This window comes from Bactrocera tryoni, chromosome 2, assembly GCF_016617805.1.
Source record: "Bactrocera tryoni isolate S06 chromosome 2, CSIRO_BtryS06_freeze2, whole genome shotgun sequence".
Lineage (NCBI taxonomy): Eukaryota > Metazoa > Arthropoda > Insecta > Diptera > Tephritidae > Bactrocera > Bactrocera tryoni.
Genome location: NC_052500.1, coordinates 72,117,784 through 72,137,119, shown reverse-complemented (window position 1 = coordinate 72,137,119; position 19,336 = coordinate 72,117,784). Strand labels below are relative to the sequence as shown.

The 19,336-nt window shown below is 27.8% G+C and overlaps 1 protein-coding gene across 7 annotated transcripts in view; it reads right to left on the bottom strand.

The window, feature by feature from the left end:
• Nucleotides 1-19,336, bottom strand: part of LOC120767893 — a 66,380-nt gene that overhangs the window by 8,656 nt on the left and 38,388 nt on the right. For 5 of the 7 annotated variants that reach the window (XM_040094227.1, XM_040094222.1, XM_040094225.1 and 2 more), the window contains exon 2: nucleotides 18,288-19,196. The exons of 1 other annotated variant lie outside the window; for it this stretch is intronic. In XM_040094227.1, coding sequence (XP_039950161.1) covers nucleotides 18,288-18,973 — 686 coding nt within the window. In that variant the 5' untranslated portion in view covers nucleotides 18,974-19,196. Of the gene's footprint in view, nucleotides 1-3,888; nucleotides 3,986-18,287; nucleotides 19,197-19,336 lie in introns of those variants that run through there. One more of the 7 variants, XM_040094229.1, reaches the window with a different exon arrangement.

Genomic DNA, 19,336 nt, shown 5'->3' with positions numbered 1-19,336 from the left:
TTAACTTGTTGCATCTGCCTATGATGACATCACGCACGCACTTATAACAAAATGTTGGCCTTTTAATTGAAAAAAAAAAATTATTTTCTTGCAATTCTCACGCACTTAAATTCACAATCAACACACAGTTCACTTCAACACATACATATGTATATGCTTTCTTCTTCTTCTTTCTTTATAATTTTTTTGCCAGCTAACAAATTTTTCTGACCGCTTCGCTTGAACGTCCGCACGCAAATGAATCGTCCGCGCGTTCGGCCGCAACTCCACAACTCGACTGCTCACAAATGAGTTTTTTTTTGTGTCTCCATGTAGATATGTGTGTGAGGTAGAGAGGCGCTGCAACGCAACGAGTAAACAAAAGCGTAGTAATTTGAGTGTCAAGCAACAAACACAACACAAAGTGCAACAAAAACAAAAACGTAGTTATATATTTTTTCAAAAAATAAGTAACCTAAAGCACCGATAAGTAATTGTAAATAGCAAAGTTATCAGCGCGATATCGGTTGTAATCTAATCACTAGGAAACTCCATTGATTTTGAGCGCCCATTAAGGGTATTTATTTGTGGCGCTAAGTGACATACCAGACACTGACTGGCAACTGTAAACGTAAGTATCTTCGTTTAAGCGTTTATATCCACTTGTGAGTTTCAGCAAATCAAATTTTGTTTATGCAGCATTTAAGCTTTAAACACCTTTTTCTCGAAACGCGGCTTCCAGAGTCGGTGCGAAAATTTCAACAAAACGGCTGAACCGATCAACTTGAAGCTTTCAAACGACCTTTTTCTACATTTTTCAGTTAATGATCGAAGGTATAAGGTTTCTGATAATAATGTGGAACATATTTTTTATATAGATATTTATAGTATAGTAAAAGTTAAAGTGCGACGTAGGAATAATCTAATTAAAATTTATATCCACAAATACGGAATTTTTGGAAATAATATGGAATATATTCTTTTTTGAACAAACAAAAAAAAAAACAATAACAAATTTTTTTTTATTAATTTTTTATTATTTTGATTTTTTAATTTATAAATTGTTATTAATTGTTAATTTTTTTAAGTTTTTTTAATTTTTTAAACTTTTCAAATTTTTTAACTTTGTGACGTAAAAATAATCTAATCAAATTTTATATCCACAAATACGGAATTTTTGGAAATAATATGGAATATGAAATTTGGAAATAATTAAAAAAAAAAATTTAAAAAAAAATTTAAAAATTTTTAATTTTTTTATTTTTAAATTGTTTTTGATTATTAATTTTTTTTTAATTTTATAAACTTTTTTAATTTTTTAAACTTATTTAATTTTTTAAACTTATGTTAATTATTTTATATGGTTTTAGTTTTTTTTAATTTTCTCTTAATTATTTTCTTAATTTTTAATATGCTTATTTTTAGTTTACTTCTTCTTTTATTTATTTTAATTGTTTTTCAATAAAAAAACTTTAGTTAACATTTTTTAATTAAAATTTTTTTATTGAAAATTTCAAACGACCTTTTTTGTTACATTTTCCAATTAGTGAACGAAGGTACAAAATTTTTGATAATAATTGGGATTTTTAAGTCCTAGTGGCTGGTCTAAATTTTTCTACAAAAATCGGTTATCTCAAAAATCAAAATATTTACTAGTAAACACACACAAAAATTTCAAAATATATTACAAAAATATATTTTGTTTTTGTTTTTGAATTTGAAATAATTTTATGCAACGAATTTTACCTTACCGCCAGATGCCTTTTTTCGGTGGTCCTCCTGGAGATCTACTACAGGATCAAGTGAACCAAAACGTTTTCAAAACTAATCTTCGATTATTAAAGCACATTAAATTTGGTTAAGGTACATTTTTTATACTCTTTTATAAAATAAAATACCGCTTTGAAAAAAAAATCGTGTTTTTTCTGACTTGCAAGTGGATCTTACCCCCCTTTAAGGCTGAGAAGTACGTTAGCTTAGTATATTTGTTGCTTCTGTTGTATTTATTTATCCAATTATTTATGCTACAATTAACGATCTGTGCCAGGTCTTACCGAAGCATGCAAATTTGGTCAAAGGTAAAAGGTGAGGTGAAGGAATTTTTTCTAAAATTCTGTAACACTTACATACTTAAATTCTCTAGTAGAAGAATACTGTATACTTGCTGTATGTAGAAATAGATCACGTAAACTCATCAGTCATGATCACATAGTATATTTTTTACACTGAAAATTATTCTTGTTGTAACACTATACATCGAAGCTGACCACATATAGTACATACATATAGTACTTTGCCAGGCTTGAAAAATATATACAGAATCATTGGATGGGCGTCGAAACAGCATTGAAAGTCAATAATATAACTTAACCTCAACTTGTAAAAATATCAAAAGCAAGTTTTGCCCAAGAAATATTCTGAGTCTTCATGAAAAAGAGTCCAAACCAACAAATTTACAAAAGACAACAACCTTAAACAGCCTCAGAAAGTTTGTATGTACCGCCTTTGCTCATTTTAGGTTAGCAATGTCTGCCTACGTCAATAAAGAAGAATGTCTTATATGTTTTAGGGTCTAAAATAAAACCTTCATGACGTATAAAGTTATATAATATGTGTAAAAGACATTTATAACTTACTCAACTGATACTAATAACTGCTGACAGCTGACCGCAATTAACGACAAAGTAACGTACATTGTATAGTATACATTACATGACACAGTGAGTAATACTCGGAATTAATAATCAGATTTTTCACATCTATTCAAGTTGTAACATTTAAAAAGATATTTCACAGAATTAGAGCTTTCAATGGCACTCAAAGCATTGTAAATATTTTATAACAGCAAAACCAAACGACAACTAAAGATTTTTGAGTGAAAACTTTAACAACAAAAACACCCTGTATTAAAAGCCTTTAAAAGATCAACCAAATAGCTTTTAGTGAAAGCTTTTAAGTTGAAAGCTACAAAGAGCAAACTTTCAAACAACTACCAAAAAGCTTATAGAGAAAGTTTTTAAAACGTCTAAAACACAGCTTTTAGTGAAAGTATTTAAGATATCTAAAACATTGATTTAGTGAAAGCTTTTAAAACATTTAAAAAATAGGTTTTAGTGAAAGTCAAACGATTATATTTTGTTATGCTAACTAAATCATAAAATCGCTTTTGTGTAGACTAAGCTTACATTTATTTTATTGTTACAAAAAACTTTTATTGAATACATCGCAGCGAAGACTTTATAACATTTATTAAGTAACTTTTAGTGAAAGCTGTTAAGACGAAGACTTCAAAGAGCTTTAGTGGAAGTCAAACGATTACATATTTTAAGCTACTAAATCACCAAAAAGCTTTCTGTGAAAATTTTGCATAGCTTTACTGGCAATCCTAGCTAAAAATGTTTTTGTTATTGTTACAAAAAAGGCTTTTATTCAAAGTAACAGCTTTAAAATATTTATTTAATAGCTTCTAGTGAAAGCTGTTTAGATGATAGCTTCGAGAAGCTCTAGTTGACATCAAAGCTTGCGAAATTAAAAACAAAAAATATTTTCTAAAAAAGAATTGAAGCTTCTAAACTCAAATAGCGTTCGATGAAAATCTATACAATGAAAGCTTCGAAAAGCTATAATTGACATCAAAAGCTTGCGAATTAAAAAAAATATGTATGCATATTTCCTAAAAGAACGAAAGCTTTTAAAAACAAATAGCGTTCGATGGAAATCCATACAATGAAAGCTTTGAAATGCTCTAGTTGATATCAAAGCTTCCGAATTAAAAAAAAAACTTTAAAACATATTTACTGAAAAAATTAAAGCGAAAGCTTCTAAAAACAAATAACTTTCATTGAAAATGAAAGCTTCGAAAAGCTTAATAAATTTTATAATTTCACTGCCTTTTTTTTTAAATATTACCTTTTTGGTATTTTTATACGTTTCCTTGCCCACTTCCCCGGCGCCTTCGCACATTTTTTCAGCATTCAAAACAAACGCGATGCAAAAAAATTCGACAAAAGTAGGCAAAATGAACGCTAAACGCTCGTAACTTTGATGACCGATGTCGAACGCTTTAATGGCGACGCGCGAATGTCTCAATTTTCGGCGATGATGTAAAAATTCTGACTTTACGAAATTTTTAATGCCCGCTGACACGCTTCAGTTTCGAATTTCCACTGTTGGGGTTAATGGCTGACAGCGGATATTTATTTCGTTTTATTTGCCGAGCATTACTAAGTGCTTATAATTGACAGGCCGCCGGTATGGGGTGGCAAATACACACATACAGGCACGTATATAAAATTCCTTGCGATTTTTAGTGTGTGTAGGTATGCATGTAAGTATGTGTGAGTGAGTTTTTGTCACTTTGGTATTTGTTGTTTGTATTGTTGTATTTTCATTTACGTTTGGCGCGCACAGCCGGTAGCTGAAGTTGACCCGTTGCCTGCCTTAACAAAAGTTCAATTGTAACTGATCGTTTGCGATTTTTTGCGATTTCCAAGAAGCCTCACAGCGCTCAGCGATGTCATGATCAGCACACCGACGGCTTACCACACAATTTTCTCAACGAAATACGAGTGTAATAAGTGTTTAAAATTAAACTGTTGCATATGTACGAGCACGTCTGCTGGTTGCCACGTGTTCTGTGTTGCGTTGTGTATTATGTGGCAACTCGCGCTGCAGCCAGCGTGACGGCAGCAGCAGCGCTTGGGTAGTCATCAATCGCAATTAGACATTAGCAAGTAATAAATAAGCAGCAGATATTGATGTGCTTAGCTTGATTAGTTTACTACTGTTATTATTGTTGTTGTTCAGCTAATTATGTTGTTGTTGTTGTGGTTACTTTGTATGACTGCTGCACTCGTTACATGCCAGCAAATGCTTTTTGTTTTAACATTATTGTTTTTGGTATTGTTGCCTTTCATTTATTGCTGGCAACACGATCTCATGTCGCATTATTCGATTTCTCGGTTTATTCGCGTATGACGAAAAAAGAAATCATACATTTTATTTATAACTATTACAGCGGAAAATTAATAACAACTCTCGCCGTTTAACCAATCGACATTTCTAGCAAATTTATTATTGCCTTTTTCCACGGTGTGCTTTTTTGTTGTTATGGTTATTGTTGTAGTTGTACCATATTGCCATGTATGTGTTAATCGCTCCATTCGCGCTGACTTAATCGTTTATAAGCACATTGCTTTTCATCAAATGTTGCTAAATTAGTAATTAGTAGAATATATTGGATTGCTTGGGAGCTTGGGATGATGTCATGGATTATTTTTTACCATTTGCAGATACTTCAAGTTTCCATAAATTTCAAACGAAAAAAAAATTGCGTTGTTTTACAAAAGTTTTGCGTGCGTGTGCGTGCTGTTTGGCAATGACGCGTGGTGCGTAAGAGGCGGCGTGAAAATCAACAATATTTGAAAGTTGAAACTTTAAACAAATTCAGAAACAAAAATACAAAACTAATATTAAAAAAAAAACTAAGAGTAAATAAAGAAAATAGTAAAAAAAAAGACAAAAGAAAACACAAAAAAATATAATAAATAATAAATAAAAAAAATATAAAAAAGCACAAAGTTAAAAAAAATAATAATAAGCAAATTTTTAACAAAAAATAATAATAAATGATAAAAATACCTATTAATATAAATTAACTAATAATAAAAACATAAAAAATAAATAAAAAGCAAACAAAAACATTTAAAATATATAAAAAAAACGTATTGAATAACATAAAAAATAGAATATATAAAAAAATATTAAGAAAATATATATTTAAAACAACGACCTTTACAACTAACATTTAAATACAATTTTTAAAGAAACAATGAAATGCAAATTCTCTAAATGGTAAGGCTTGAAGGGAAAATATTAGAAAAAAAAAACAAAACCATTTTTTTACAAAACAGTAATTAATCTTATAATTAAAAAAATAACATAAAAATATTTTGTTTTCTAAAAAAAGATATAAAGAACTAAATTTACAATAAAATAAATTTAATAAAACAAATAAAAATAAATTTGTTTACAAAACATTAATTAACCTTATAATTGAAAAAATAACATAAAAATATTTTTTTCTAAAAAAAAAAACAAAAAAAGAAAATAAATATGTAATGAAAAAGATAAAAACAAAAGAAAAAGAAAGAAGAAAGAAACAAATAAAAAGCAAAATAAAATCGTTTTAAAAAATAAAAAAATAGGAAAACATAAAAACGTTCAAGCAAATGTAAAACAATATTAAAAAAAATATGTATAAAACAAACTAAAACTTTAAAACTAATAAACATTTTTAAAGAAACAGTAAAATGCAAATTTTCGAAACCAAAAAAAAAATTAATAAAAAGGAAAAATATTAAAAAACAATAAAAAAAAAATTTTATAAAAAATTAATTAACAAAATTAAAATAAAACATAGAACAAGAAAGTTAAGACAAACTATTAACGCTATAAAAAAAGAAAATAAAAAATAAAAAAAGTTATAGAAAATATAATAAGAACAACATACATATGTACATATGTATATATCCAAAAATATTAAAAATAATTATAAAAAAAGTATACAAACGGGAAAAACAATTTTTTAATACATTAATTCAAATGAAAGACTTGTTAGATATTGTTTTTTAATATAGAATAATAATATTTGTTATATTTATTTTTTTATTTGTTTTAAAAAAAATTAAATAAACTTTTTTTCTTTACAAAAAAAAAAACAAAAAATAAAACACAAACATTTTTTAAAAACAAAAAACAAAATAAAAATTATATGCAATTAATATTAAAAAACATAGAAAACAAACATTAAAGCATACAAAGTTAAAAAATATACAAAAATAAAAAATAATAATAATAAAATAGAACTTTCAAAATAATAATAAACAGTTTAAAGAAACAATGAAATACAAACTTTCGAAAAAAAACCTAAAATTATTTGAAAAAAAACACAAAATAATAAAGATATTTGTTTCTTAAAAAGCTAACAAAAACGACTCCTAAACGAAAACTATTAAAAAAACAACAAAGAAACTTTGAAAAATAAAAAACACAAATAAAATAAAGAATATTACAAAATAAATTTTATAGAATAAGAGTAACATTTTTCATATTTTAAGAAATCAAAAACAAAATTTCGAAAAAAATAAAATTTGTAACAATAATAAAAATAATAAAAGAAAATTCTACAAAAAAGTACGACAAAAAAACTAAAATAAAGAATATTAGAACAAATCATAGAGAATAATAACATACAATTTAATTTTTTAGAAAATCAAAACTAAAACGAAAATTATAAAAATTCAAAAAAAAAACGAAAACGTAAAACTATAAAAATAATAATACAACAAAATAAAAATAAATTTATTTTTCTAAAAATAAACAAAACCAAGAAAAAAACGTTGTCTTCGTTTGCACCGGTACCCTTCACAAAAAAAACAGTAATTTGCCAGCTATACGCCATAGTGGTCCAATCTGAATTTCCTCGCAGATTGTACCGTTGTTTTGGACAATAATCCATGTCAAATTTTGTGAAGATATCTTGTCAAATATAAAACTTTTAAGGACTATGACTTAATCGACTCAGCTCATCACCCCGATCAATTATATATACATATGTACATACGAACTTCGCCACAAACTTAATACACCCTGTTCGGGGCATAGAAAACATAAAAAAAAATCAACCACTTTTCGAAAGTAGACAACACCGTAAACAGCTTGCACTCATAGCAATTATCTATATTTCGCTCTACACAATTGTAAATATATATTTAGTTCGATTACTTCGACTTTATCGTGCCACATGCACACACAATTAGGCCTACACATTCATCGACGCTAGCCAAAACCGTCGATATTGAAAAAATATTCACAAATTGTAACATTGTTGACATGTGGGCGGCGCCTTATCTGCCATTTATGACATTTTTATGCTATCAGCTATAAATGGGATCATGTAAATACATACATGTCTGAGTATTTATTTTTTATGAGCACATATCTATATTTATGGTTGATGATGCGCAAAAAAATGGAAAATAGACATCCAAATATCGAAAAAATATTGGATATTGAAAAAAAGAACTAAAAACGAAATTTAAAAAAAAAATTATAGAAAATAAAAATAAATCAAATTAAAAAATCTATTAAAAAAAATTTAAAATGTATTTTAAAAAGTTGAAAAAAAAATTAAAGTGAATAATGTATTAAAAAAAACTTTAAAAATATATTTTTATAAAATTAAAAAATATAAAAATACAAATATAAATACCAAACAAAAGGAAGTGAAGACAAATTTAAAAACCTAAAGCTAATATAAAAAATTAGAAAAAAATATTTAATTGTATTTTTATTACATATAAAACAAATAAAAAAATTAAATAAGAAAAGAAAAAATAAAAAAAAAAATATTTAAAAAGAAAAAAATTTAAAAAAGTGACAACAAATATAATCATATGGAAAATTAAAAAAAATATTTATACAATATACATATCTATAAAAAAGAACTCCAATAAAAAATTAAATAAAAATATATAAAAAAAAAAGAAAAAAATTAAAAAATCCATATATAAAAAAATAAAAATATGTATAAAAAATAAAAAAATATAAAAAATTATAAATAATTACATTTAAAAAAATTAAACAATCATAAAAACCTATAATTAAAATATAAAATTTACCTTATTAAACAACAAAAATTTAAAAATTAAATTTCAAATTTTTTTAAAAATATACATATGTATTCAATAAGTTAAAAAAGAAATTCGAAATATATTTAAAAATTAATTTTAATTAAAAAGATTTTTTGAACAAATTCCGTTGTTGAGCAACAAAATCCACATACCAACGATTATCGCAATAAAAAACATAGCATAAATTTGCGCGCTAAAAAAACTTCAAGCAAGTTTTTTTACCCAGAAAAATGTTGCAAGGACAAAACTAATAAAAAATGAGCTAGCATTAAATATCACACAAAAAAAATTAAAATACTTTTCATCTCATAAAAACTTATTTCCAGTGAAGATAAAAAAATCGCGTGAAAGACAACAAACAGACGCAGAAATGACCTTTACGCAGGTTCGGATTGATGTATGCGCACCACCAAATAAATATATAGAAACATTCATTTCAATGTGAAAAAGATTTCAAGAACTTTTGTTACAAGTTTAATAAAATGCCTGCGACGAACTCACATCAAAGGAGCCTCAAGGTAAGCCAATACATAGAAACATATGTATGTGTCCTTGAACGAACACACACAGGTGGTGGTCCCAAAGCAAACAAGCAAAAACCGAGGAATGTAAGCAAAAACGAAAGATTGTGTGTATATTTATGCAAATATAGAGCAAAAGCGAAACTGTTTGACATAAATTGAAATGCGTCAATATAAACAAAAGCCAATTTTGGGTTGGAGAGGAAGGAACAGGCCGAGCAACAGGTACCCGCTGGCGAGTGGAAAACATATATACAAGTAGATATACGAAAAATAAGAATAATAATAAAGCAAATCATAAAATCAGAGTGCAAAATAGCGCCATTGAATATTTGCACTCGAACTAAAGTGGTTGCCTTTGTTGTTGTGCGGTGCGTAAAATAAACATTTTTGGTAGCAATTAACACAAGTCATTGAAAGTGAGAATGCTTTGCTTTGTATATATATAATTTATGCAGCTCTAAAATATATACAAACTAAAAATAGCTGTGTGTGTCTGTGTGTAGAAGTGCTTGTGTTCAAAATGATTGAGCAAATACAAAGGCTGAATAAATAATAAATAAATCATAATAATACTTCGGAAATAAGGCGAAAAAAAGCAGAAAAATAAAGCGAAAAAATAATAATAAAAAAATTAAAAATAAAATAAATTAAAATTGTGCTGCATAAATCTGCAAACGTCGGCAAAATTTTGTTTACTCTGCGACATTTTTGGCGCTTTTTTGAAAAAAAAAAATATTTTAAATTTATTTCTTAATTTTTTTTTTGGAGCTGAGAGCATTTTTATGGGTGCGATGATCACATGAGCGCTGCAGAAAGCGAACACTTAGTCAAAAAAAAATAAATATAAATGTATTAATATACATACATACATACACATAAAATTTGTCGCTTTTTTGCAAACAAAACACAGCAAAGAAATAATCATAAATTACAGAAGGAAGGTGCGAAAAAATTCAAACTCAGCGCATTTGCTAAAAATATACAGAGATGTTGTAGAAAGCTAGAAAGTGAAGTGAAATATTATTTGGAAATTTTTGCTATTTTTATAGGCAAACATGCCACGAGTTTCAGCGGGAGACGAGACGGGTGAACGCAAGTGGAATGAACTGTAAATACGCATACAAAAAATAAATAAATACATATATAGAATATATCAAATATACAGCGAAAAGTGTGGTATGTAAATAAAATGTGGAAAAAACGAATTGGCAAAGCGCAAGCGAATAACCGCATGAACGGTTGAGCAGCGGTGAAACCTTGAATTTTTAGAGGGCAAACAACACAAATGGGCACTTGTTTGGGTGGTTGGCCGCAATACAGTAAAAAAATTAAAGAAAAAAATAAAATTGAAATAAAAAATTATAATAATGTGTAAATAAAATAAAAAAAAGATGTAAAAAAAATAAAAAAAAATTAAAAACAATTAATAAAAAAAAAAAAATAATAAAAACTAAAAATAAAAAAAAAAAAAAAAAAAAAAAATTAAAAAAATTAAAAAATTAAAATAATTAAAAAAAAAAATTAAAAAAAACAAATTAAAAAAATAAAAAAAAACAAAAATTAGAAATATAAAAAAAAATTAAAATAGTAAAAAGTTAAAAAAAGAAAACTTCAGATTAAAAAAAAAAAAAATTAATGCAATAAGTAATGGATACGAAATTCAATAATCTAAAAAATATACCAGGTTTACTGCTGTACTACGCCATTTTTCAATTTTAAATTAAATTATTTTCATATTTAATAAATTCAGGGTAGTTTAATTTTATTTTAGTTTTTTTATTTTTATTTTTTTTTTTAATTATTTTTTTTTTAATTATTTTTATTATTTATTTATTTATTATATTTTAATTTCGGTTTCGTTAGTTTACTTTTTTAATTATTTTATTTTATTTTAATTACTTCTCTTTTTTTATTTTTATTTTTTTATATTTTAATTTTTTTTTAATTATTTTTTTTTTATTTTTTAAACTTTTTTTAATACTTTTCTTTTTTTATGAAAATAATAAAAATCTCTGTTTGCACTAAAAAATTGTACTAAGTTTTAATTATTTCTAAATAAAACTAAGAAATATTTTCTTTTAGTTTTTTTAATAAAAATAAAGAAATCAAAAAAATATCTTAATGAAATTAAAAATATATTTTTTTGCTTTTAATATTTTTAAATTTTTATTCAAATTTCTATTTTATTTTATAATAATTTATTAAAATATTTTTATACTTTATTTTTTTTAATATTTTACTATTTAAATATATTGTTTTTCGCTTTTAATTTTTATTTTTTTTTTAATTTCCTTTATTTTATAAAAAAAAAATTATTTTATTTTTAATTTTAGTTTAATTTTTTAAATTTATATTAAATTTTTTTAAATTTATTTTCGCACTAGTGAAAATTTATAATATTAAAATTAATATTTTTCATGTTTATTAAAATTTTCTTTATCTTTTTAAACAAAAAAAAATATTTTATTTAAATATGTTTGTTAAATATGTTTATTTTTTCCATTTATTTAATTTTTTTTAAACTTATATTATTAAATTTTTTTAATTTATTCACGCAACAAAAAACATGCCCGTTACCAAGTACCATTTGCGCTGACCTCAGCGCCTGAGCGCACATACAGGCATTCCCCCTAGCGAATAAAGTAAACAAAATGCCGCCCGCATAGTGCTCCATGGCGTATGAGCAACATTTTTCGCGCTGTCATTGCCAATGCATGAGACACATTTTCAAATGATTTTGAAAATATTTGCACTTATGCGTATTACGACATAATTAATGCTGACAAAATACACCAGCAACAAAACCAACTAATACAACAACAAAAACAGCAAGTCTAACAACAAAAGCAACATGAGTACCAAGTACAACAAATTTCATAGCGAAAAAAGGCAAACTCATTGAATTTAAAATGCCAAATGTGGTGCGACACATGACCGATTGAATGATGAGTGTATTGAAGAATGCTTGAAGGCATGTGTTATTATTGTTATACAAATTATTATGCTTATTGTTGGTGGTTTAGAGCAGAGTTGGCGCGGGGCGGCGCGCCCCTTTTCTATCGAGCAATTTAGCGCTGCTTTTGGAAATGACGCGATCAAAGAAGCTGACCGCAGTCGCAGCTGCAGATTAGTTGCTGCTTTTGTTGTTGGTTTAAGCGCGCGCGCGGGTGTTTTATACAACAACAACGGCTTAAAGGCGCAACAACTATAAAGTAAATTAACAAATGTGTGCACGAGCAATAAATATGTGAGTACATTTATATATATTAAACACATATAATACATACATATGTACATAATTACATATATATACATATATGTATGTACCTACTTACATACTCAGCCGCAATAAGCACGCTAAGCACTGATTAAAATACAAAAGGGAGTTGAAGCGCGGCAACATTTGATATTTCAATCAAAAGCGTCGAATCAGCAAAACTATGCACGTGTGTGTGTATGTATGTATATATAGCAAATAACAAAAGTACAATTACAATATAATAAATCAGCAGGCTGTTCTTTAGCGAGCGCTTAACGTCAGACGTTGAGTCGCTACAAAACTGGACGTGAGATTTTTTCGATTTTTTCTTGTTTTTTTTCCTTTGTTAGCTCCTATTATTCATAGTGTGAGCTAACTAGGTTCAAATGTTGCGATTTGGGCTACACGTGTAGCTGCGTCAGACGCGTGCGCCCACACGGCTACACACATACTTAAGTATATGTGCATGTATATGTATAAGAAAGCAGTCAATTGCGGATATTAATGAATATACATACACATACATACATATGTCTATATATATGTATATATATATATGCATGTATGTTTGTAAGTCGTTTTGACAATTTGTGCTCAATTATTGATATATGTATGGCGTGGGAGCGTGGGAGTCTAACAACGACGAATTTTTGTGATGCGGAAATTTATTTATTTTTGCGCGTTCGAAAATGTTCAGCACAACAAATAATAGTTTCGGTTAAATATTGCCAAAATGCCAAACAAAACAGTTCGAATTTGTGTCAAGTTGTGGCGAATGGCGAGGTCAATGCGGTAAACAATATGCCAAATTTTGCCAAAAACAAAGCACACACACACTCATACATAAGTATATGAGGCAATTAATCCTTGAAGGCAGGAAATGCAAATACAAAGGTTTAAGCATATTGTACAAGCATGGTGATGTGTGCTTATGTATGTAAGAGAATATAATGTTTACATACTATGTATATTAACACTTTCGATTTAAAGAAAAATGAGCAATTTAAATCAGTTTTGTAGTTAAACTTCATATATAATATACATTTTTATTTTGACTTTAATATTTTAAAAATATTATTTTTTATAAAATAATAATTATTTTTATTTAATTATTACAATTTATTTTTCAGTTGGTTTGCCAAATATCAAGAAGAACAGACTACACAAAGGCAGTACAATGAGCCTTTAATCACCTTAAGCGAAAAAATAAAAAAAAAACAGCAATGCCGCGTAAAAGTAGGCAACACTTTTTCAGTTTGCTTTCCAAATTTTAGGCATAGAAATGTGATACAGTAAAACTACAGACGTTGTTTTGTGCATGAAGCTAACATCGGATACGTCACAAAGATATATTCTTTTGAAGTCTACGCGATGCAAAAAAAAGTATAAATTGCTAGCAATGATTTTCTATAGAGATGAGCTGCAGGTAAGGCCGAGTATTTGATTACTACAGGAAAAATTTGCAGGTTTCCAACACGCGACAACTAGATGGCGAGGTTAGTAACAGCTTAAAGAAAGCTTAAACAATATCAGCCTGCTTATTGTTTACTAGAAAATTACACTATTTTTACAACTGCCGCCAGTAACGTGACAATCAAGCTGATTAGCTAATTTTATGCCTATATATAATTCAAATATACAACAACAAAAAGTTGATTCCAAAGTTCACGCTTTACGGCAGCAAAACAGCAGCGCGGCAACGCGTTAAAGGCGCAACAATTGCTACCTTTAAAGGAAATCATCAATAGCGCCTGCTACTATTTTCGCCTAAGAGCTAGAACAATAACACCAGCAACAAACAAGCTCACACACACTTACACACGGCGGAAGATGTTAAACAACTAGCACGCTTAAGCGCATGTGTGTGTGCGTTTGTGTTCCGGCGGCTGGTGTCGGTGCTGTTGTCAGCCTGCAAACGCGGCTAGAATATTGAAGTACGCGCGTCACCAACAGCCGGCGCATCCATCGCACAATTATCAATAACAACATTTCATGAATATTAGCGCGCACAATGGCACACGCACACACACACAAACAAACATGCGACGCCACATGGCACATGGCGGAAAATAAATTAAACAGCAGCAACAACAACGACAGTACAAAAATGATTGCTCACACAACTGATGTGGCATCAATCAATTTTGTATGCGCGCCGCGTATGCGACAGCTAGTTAGTGCGTGTGTATGTGCGCGGCATGTAAGCGCTGCGTCAGGCCGCCAGTGTTGGGAATATGCATGTGCTATATACATATATGCATGTGTGTGTGTGTGTGTGTTAAAACGCGTGCGCTTGCGATTTAAAGATCAAGTTCAATGAAACGCAGACGCAGCCGTAGCTGCGACAAGCAACAGCAACAGCAACAAAAAGTAATATAAAACAATGTAAAGAAAGAAAATTAACTAAATAGCAACAATAACAAGTAATTGCGGTATGCATATGCACATATACATAACAAAGCATGAGACAGCGAAAACGCGCAAAAATAAATAAAATAGTGAAAGAGAATAAAAATAAAATAAAATACAAATTCATTTAAAAGGAAAGCGTTGCGGCGGCAAAAGCACGAAAAACCGCTAGTATGTGAAAATTGTATTAAAAATAGCAACAACAACAACAAAGTACTATATAAACAATTTAAAATAACGATGACAAAATTCAGCAGCAAATTATGGCGCGCTACTGTTTGTTTTTATTGTAGTTGCAGCAGACAATGCAAACAAAATACGACTTGAAATAAATACAAACGAGCATGCGTATACATACATACATATGTACATATGTATATGTAAATGTAGTATTTGACGAATAAGCGAAATGCGCAAAAAACGATATTTTCGTAAAATATTTTTTTTCCACACACAAAATATTTTGTCGCCGAACTGTTGGAGAATAAGCAGCGCCGCAAAACAAAAAACAATAAATGTTTAAAAAAATTACAAAAAAAAATAAATATATAAGATAGAAAAAAATATAAAAAAAAATAATAAAAATAGAAAATAAAAAAAATATACTTTTAATTTTATTTATTTAAAATTTTTCTTTTTTTATATATTAAAAAATTAGGTAAAAGATAAAAAAATATTTAAAGATTTAAAACAAAAATAAAAAAATAAACAAAACAAAAACAAATCAAATAAATCAAAAAATATATATAAAAATAAAAATAATAATTCAACAAAAAAAAAAATAAATACTTAGTACAATCTAATTAATAAAATTTAATTTAATACTTTTCTTAATTAAGAAAAATTATATATAATTAAGAAAAAATCTTTTAAATAGTAAGCTAAATTGAAAAAAATGAAAAAATACAATATTTATAAAATATAAAAAAAATAAAAAAAGCAAATTAAATAAAAATAAAAATAAATAAATAAAAATAAAAATAAATAAATAAAAATTAATTAATAAATAAAATTCATTATTAAAAATTAAAAAAATGTCAATTAATATTTTTGTTTTGATTAAAGTGACAGAACATGTGACATATAAAAACATGAAAGGGAAAACAATACAAAAAGAAGACAATTACAAAATTTAAAAAGGAAATAAAAAAAATAAAATAAGAAAAGAAAAACATAATTAGAAAATATATGTAAGTAAAAAATAAATTAATTGAAAAAGAAAAATATCAAAAAATATATGAAAAAATTAAAAAAAATATATATATATATATTACTCTTTAATTAAATTTAAATTAAAACTTTTTTTAATTAAGAAGAATTATATAAAATGAAGAACATTTAAAAAAAACTTTTTAAATATTTAGTTAAATTAAAGAAACGTATATAGTATAATTAAACATGAAGTATATAAAAAAAATAAATACGGAAGAAAATAAAAATAAGACAATTACAAAATATATAAAAATAGAAAAAAAAATTTTAATTAAAAGCATAAAAAATAAAATTAAAAAAAATAAAATAAGAGAAATGAAAAAATTAATAAAAATTAAAAATAGAGCTTTCCAAATATTAAAAAAAAAATATCAACATAAATTAAAAAAGGTAATATATAATTAATACATAAAAATTAAAACTGATAAAAATAACATAAGCATGTATATAAAAATTTAAAATATAAAAAAGTAAATACAAAAAAAAGAATAATTAATCAAATTTAAATTAGTAAATTTTTAACAAAATTTAAATCGATAAATTTTTAATTCAGAAAAATTAAATTAATAAAACTTAAAGAAAAAAAAATAAAAAATTGTTAATAACTAAGCAAATATATGATAAGTGTAAGAGTTACAGCCAGTACGGTTTGGGTGCCCATGAAACGAGAAAAGTGCTGGCACAGAAGTTGTGTGTTCGATAAAGAAAAAAATACATTAAAAAAAAAATACGTTATCCACATAGTGATGAAAACAATCGACTTCTCCTTCGACTCATTTTTAATTCTATGGTTACTTTTTTCAAATAACAGAGCTGAGTAACACTCTGCACTATGTGCTTAGCTTAAACGCAGTATTTTACAAGTAGTGTCACCCGATAGTCTGAGTAAATACTTGGTTATGTCGAGATTTTCTTATTTTTCAACAAATTGACCATCAGGGGCCCTATTCTGTATCTCGATTCGTAAATGTATTAATTCGAAATTCGGATCTACTTTATAATTATGCGAAAGTTGTACCACTCTATGCCAGAATAAATACGTACAATTTTCGTTTTTGCTTTCTACAACTCAAAAGCTAATGAATATTTTATTCGAAAATTGGCTTGAAAATCCGAAAATCGAGTTACAGAATATAAAAAATCCGAATTCGAGTACATTTTTTTCGAATCAAGTTACAGAATAGGCCCCCAGTAGTATATATTATCTCATCCAAAATAACGAGGACTGATCTCCAAAAGTCTTACTTTGTGTGTTTTAAGACAAGACTTTTCCAACTTTTGGAAAACTCAAAAAGAAATCTGGAAGTCTAGAGTTCATTCTAAATATTCAGAAAGCAAATCTGAAATAATTCGAAGTTCCAAATAAACATTATCGAGCTAGTCGAGTTTTAAACGATATCACTGCGGATTTTAAGGCTTAATTTGAGTAAAAAGGAACATATGTATGTAGTCAGATAAGGCTTCTGACTGAATACTGAATACATCTTGATTTATATTTTGTAAGAAATAAACAGAATAACACACCAACAACGTTGATTAAAGCATACACACAGGCTGGCGATTATGAAAATGTTAATAACCGATCATTTTGAGTTTTTCATACACAGAATTGCATAAATACTAGTAACATCGGTAAAAAAAAATAGCGATTTTATAAAAAAAATAATACAAAACCCGTCCAAAATACGAATTTGACGCCGACAGCCTAACTGTGGGCAAAGATGTTCGAAAACAGTGAAGAAAGAATAAAATACATTTAAATTTTCAAATAACGGTTTTATAAAACTAAATTAACATCAAAATCCGTCCAAACAACGATTTTGATGCTGACAGCCTAATTGTAGGCAAAACTTTTAATTAAAATTAAAAACGGAATTTTTATTTCTATGGAAAACAGCGTTACTATAAAAGTTGTTTGTAGAAATCTGAGCAAAAACTGATTTTGATGCTGACAGCCTAAATGTAGGCAGCGATGTTTCTAACTTTCACCGAAATCAGTGAAAAAAGAAATTTATATATTCAAAATACATCAAATCGATATAGAAAATAAATAATTTTTTTAAAGTGGTAATTCTAAACAGTTTTCCAAGAAAACGTGTTTTGGGCTCAAATTCATAAATAAAAAATTTATTAAATAAAAAATAAAAAATGAACAAATATTTATTCCACTACTAAAAAAAATAATAAAAATAATAACTTTGTGTAACATACCGTATGAAAATCTGCGTTTGATCCGATGGCGTTTCGCGCAAATGATGCACATTCAACGTTTGTGGTCGCATATGACCCGCCGTCATGAGCGCCGATGTGCTGCTGCTGCGAAAAGTGGTCGTAACTGTCATGGTTCTATTCTTATTATTCACATTACTCGCATCTGTGCTAGTTGCATGGACAGCCGGGCAGGCGCAGCGCAGTTGCACACTGTCAGCGTCTGGCTGCGCCTCCTGCGCCGCCAAATCGTGCTGCTCATATTCAATGTCATCATCATCCGCCGCCGCTGCAGCGGCAATGTCAATGTTTTTCGCACACTTCTGCACCACCAATGTCAACTTATTTTCACCATTTGTTTTCACTTTGCCGGGCGACTTCTTGCCGCCGCCGCCGCCAACACCACTGTCTGCCGTGCCGCCACCAACACATTGTGGCAAATGTAATGCCTTCAAAGCGGAATTGAAAAGCTGCTCAACATTGTTGCTCAAATTGTTGTAACTTTTACTGCTACTGTTGTTGTTGTTGCTTGGCACAGTTGAGGCAGCAGCAACAACACCACAATCACTGCTACTTTTGCCATTCAACAGTTTAACTGTGTTTTTTGTTGGTGTTAGCGGCTTATTGTTGGTCAGAGCGGCACTGCAGCTGTTGCTGTTGCATGAATTGGCGGCATGTAGAGAGGCCATTATGCTTTTCAGTGGTGGGTGTGGGTGTGTATTGTTAAATGTTGCTTGAGGCTGCTTGGCCGGCTTTCCAAACACTTGTTGCACTAGTGGTGGCAAGCACTACAACTGACATTCACTTTTATTTATTTCTTGTTGCAATTAGCGTATTTTAGATTATGTTGCAGACGCTGCCTGGCGCTTAACTATATTGCCATTGACATTTTTTGAGCATTTCTTTAGTGAGCTGCGCGTTAAAGATTTTTTTTATGGTGGAACATGTCGTTTTTATTGTTGTTGTTGGTGAAGAGTGTGTATGAGTAACGGATATGGTGTTGTTTACGTTTATGTTTTTGTATTTTGAAAAATTTTTAATTTACATTATTT